We start from the raw sequence: 4,065 nt of genomic DNA on the forward strand, positions 1-4,065 counted from the left end.
ATAATATATTAGTAGATTAGGTATATTATAGGTATATAATATTAAATATTATTATACAGTTCGGCAGTCGGCACGACGTCGGTGTCGCGTCGGTCGGCAGCCTCCGGTGTAGAGTTTCTCGTGTACGGTGCGAACGGGCCCGCCCACCAATGGTAACTGTGTATAGAAGGTCCTTGACAAAACCCACAGGCTACAGTATATTATTTAAATTTAAACAACAACAACAAAAAAAAAAAAACCACTATCAACGCCGTTTAAGAATTAGTGATAACGGTTCATTCTCTCATTAGTCATTACCGTGGCTGATGTGCTTACTGTTTTTAGTAGGTTGTTGCCGCTTTAGGTAGCTGGTGCTTCGTTCGTTTATTCCCTTCCTGCTGACGCGAATGACGATTAGATATTCGAATGATGTAGGCGTACTTGGATAACGTCTTCCACGCGCATTGAATATTATCTCGGGAGTTTGTTTTCTTTTGTCCGTGTTTGTACACTCGCGATGTGAACAAAAAAATATGGATCCCTCGAATAGGTAGTCGACATGAAGTGTCAGAATTATTCATCATTATGCTGCGCTGTTAACGTGTTGAATGCGGAAGATGGGCCGAAGATAGACAATTAGTGCTTACAGTTTTTGCAGCATCCGTTCATTTGAGACTACAATCGTTTTGTGTAGCATAACTGTTTGATACGATCATGTTGATCGCATACTTGTTGTTGGTGTCGACTCTTTTCTACGAAGTCTTAATTTGCAATGCCAAAAAGGACTGTCCCAAGAGATGTGAATGTCTCGGCACGTATGTCGACTGTAGCAAAACAATGCTTAACACATTTCCAGAAGGGTTGCCTCAATGGATGGAAACTTTGTAAGTAACCAAATTTCCAATCAGTACTTAGTCATTTGTCCATAATCCATCGTCTGTGTAAACTATAAAAATGTACTTGCTTTTTCGAAATCACATTTATTATGACTACAGTCCAATAGCATATTACCAGTGCCGCAATAACCGGGTGTGTTGTGTGTGTCAAACACACGGGCCCAGGGCCCCAACCCATAATGGGGGGAGGGGGGGGGGCAATGATAAAAATTTAAAAATGTATAGAAAAAAAAAATAAAACCATTTTGTTATAATAATTATTATTAATGATTGAACAAGATTAAACAATAGATTTTGTTTACACAACATTATCATACATCAACGTTTCTTTTGCGGCCCGTATAACCGAAATTAATAATAGTTATATTGCAATTGATTGAAGTGCGTCATGCGAAGAAACGCTCAATTTGACCAATTTAGTGTGAGTGTGTTTACGCGTTTCGTTAACATTATTTTGTATGAGAGAAAACTCAAAATTCATAAGTATGTTTTCACATTTGAAAAAATTAATTGTACAATACTCAATAGGTTAATTTTTCAATTTTTAAGAGTGGGGGGGGCCCATTCATTTTTTTTACACACGGGCCCAAATTGGTGTAGTTGCGGCACTGCATATTACCTAGGTACTTAATATTGTTTCCCTATGAACCAAATGTACTAAATTAAATTTTAAAAGTTATTAGTTTAATAGGTACTAGTAGTAGTAGATATTGTACCAGGTTTAAAGGGCTTGTCCCGTAAAAATTGTAATAAATAAATAACTGAATTTTTTTATAAATTACATTGAAAAGTAATTTTGACTTCACAACTATGACTCCAAAGTCCGAATTTAAAGTTGACCAAATGAGAGCCACTATTTAAAATTTAAATATTACCTAATTTTTATAATAGTATTACTTGAAAAAAGTAAGATGGTAAGATACAATTTATTAAACTTCCCAACCTACCTATGTACATTTTATAGCTAAAAGATACCTAAACATTTTTTTTTTTAAAACATACTAATACTAAATCTAAATGGATAAAAAATATTCTCTATATATGATAACAAAAATCAGTGTTTCTATTTAACATAAGACAATTTTACTGAGAATAAGAGTACTTTCTAGAAAGATTTATAATAATGTTAAATATTCCTACAGTTGATGTATAGCAGTAAAATCTGTTCCTAGCCTATAACTTTTTATAATAATCTAAACTAAATGCAACCTAATCTGCCCGAGAATTTTGGTTTTACTTAAAATTATAGCATTAAATCAAATTAAATTAACTAAAATGATTTTTCTAGATATAGTACATAAATTTAGTTAATTTAGGTAATCATTGAAAAACTAATCTAGATACCTATATTTTTTCAATAGTTAAATTTTATATTTTTATTTTTAGGGATTTGAGTGTTAATAAGATTGATGGAAGTTTGGCAATCGATACTAATAGTTACCTATTTCTAACAACATTGTAAGTAATCAATATTAAAACTATTTAAATTAGGTAATGTATTATTTTATTTGGTAACAATTTAGGTAATTACTCTAGTACAGTAGAACGCCAATTATTCGGACAAATTAATTTCAAGGTTGGTCCGGATACACAAATATCCAGATAATTTATTAACATTTATTCATACCAAAATACCAACGCAGTGGTGATATTCGATAATAATTGTATGGAATGATTTATATATAATATATAAATATATACCTATATATTATTTTTTTTTGTTCATTCGGATAATAGGTGTTCTACAGTAATTAAATTTTATACCTGTTATTATTGTTTATTATGAATATTATGATACAGATTTACAATTTTATAAAATTCTAAATAGAAAATATAAATTAAATACTATAAATTCAATATAAAGGCTTTAAAGGTATTAATAATAATGTTTTATCTTTATATAGCAAACTTATTTTTATATTTGAATTTGAAGTGTACTTATTGCATAACAACTAGCTAATGATATTTTGTTTCTAATTTATTTTGAATATCAATAATTTAACAAAATTAGATAAACTATTATTACATCTAGGCAAATGACAATATGATGGTATTTTGGTGACTTGTCAATGTGTGACAAGTAAATGAACAAAGTGTAACATAGTGACTAATGCTACTATAATATAGATATTTATTATTTTATCGTTAGCCTATATTATAATATCATTTTTAAATTTCAACGGTTATTCATCGTTTAAATATCTAATTTTGTCCAAACCTGAACTTGAACAAATATCTATAATAAAAAAACTGTGTTTGTATATTTTTTTAGATTTTTCAGTAATAGTATGAACTACTTATAAAAAAAACCTTGTTTTAAATTTTAAGTTCTTAGCTATTAAAACTGAACATTTTATAAATTTCTAATTACAAAATAGTTTGCATATTATCGAGATTTTGATTAATTTTGTCAAATTTTTAACTTTAACTGACTATGGCAAAAGTACAGTAAATACTACCCAGTATATAGGAATGACTTAAGTCAAAAGTGAAAAAAAAAATGTATTTTAGTGCATCACAACTATATTTTCTATTCTGAATATATTTTGATGAATAAAATAATATAATTTTTAAAAGTATCTAAATTAATAATGATAAGAACTGTTACAAATACTTGATTTGATACTAAATATGAGGGACATGTTCAATAAAAAATCAAGTTATCTACCTAGTACAAAAATTAAATCCTAAATTTTCTATTGAATTTTCATCTAAAATAATCAGGTTGTTCTAAGGTCTGTTCCTAGTTCAGACCAATATTTAAAAAATTATTGTAGTTGCTTAGGGTAAATACTAAATGTTTATACAATAATTTACATTTTATAATTCATTTTTTGCACAACAGTCTTTTTTCTTTCATAGTTAAATATAACATGTCTAAACAATAATACATAATTATATATCAGACATTTTAAAAGCATTAGATATTAACTTAATATAGATAATATTATACACATATTAAATTTATTTAACAAAATCTAAAGCCTTTATGCCAAAACCAAATTAAGAAATTTAAATTATTGTACTAATATACATTTTAAGTAATTTTAGTAATTATTTAAAGACTATGATTTTAATTGTTTTGGCTGAAGTTTCAAGTGACAGTTGCTACACAAAAAAGTAGACCTAAGCCACATGCCAAAACTATATGACATTGGTTAGGTATATTTTAATTTTGATTAATTAAAAA

The 4,065-nt window shown here is 28.0% G+C and overlaps 1 protein-coding gene across 1 annotated transcript in view; it reads left to right on the plus strand.

The window, feature by feature from the left end:
- The first annotated feature begins 243 nt into the window (after positions 1-243).
- LOC100161144 (leucine-rich repeats and immunoglobulin-like domains protein 3) overlaps positions 244-4,065 on the plus strand; it is a 7,474-nt gene continuing 3,652 nt past the window's right edge. Inside the window, exons 1-2 of the mRNA XM_008190340.3 lie at positions 244-863; positions 2,262-2,333. Coding sequence (XP_008188562.1) covers positions 694-863; positions 2,262-2,333 — 242 coding nt within the window. The 5' untranslated portion in view covers positions 244-693. The remainder of the gene's footprint in view (positions 864-2,261; positions 2,334-4,065) is intronic.

The sequence above is a fragment of the Acyrthosiphon pisum genome, chromosome X (assembly GCF_005508785.2).
Source record: "Acyrthosiphon pisum isolate AL4f chromosome X, pea_aphid_22Mar2018_4r6ur, whole genome shotgun sequence".
Classification (NCBI taxonomy): domain Eukaryota; kingdom Metazoa; phylum Arthropoda; class Insecta; order Hemiptera; family Aphididae; genus Acyrthosiphon; species Acyrthosiphon pisum.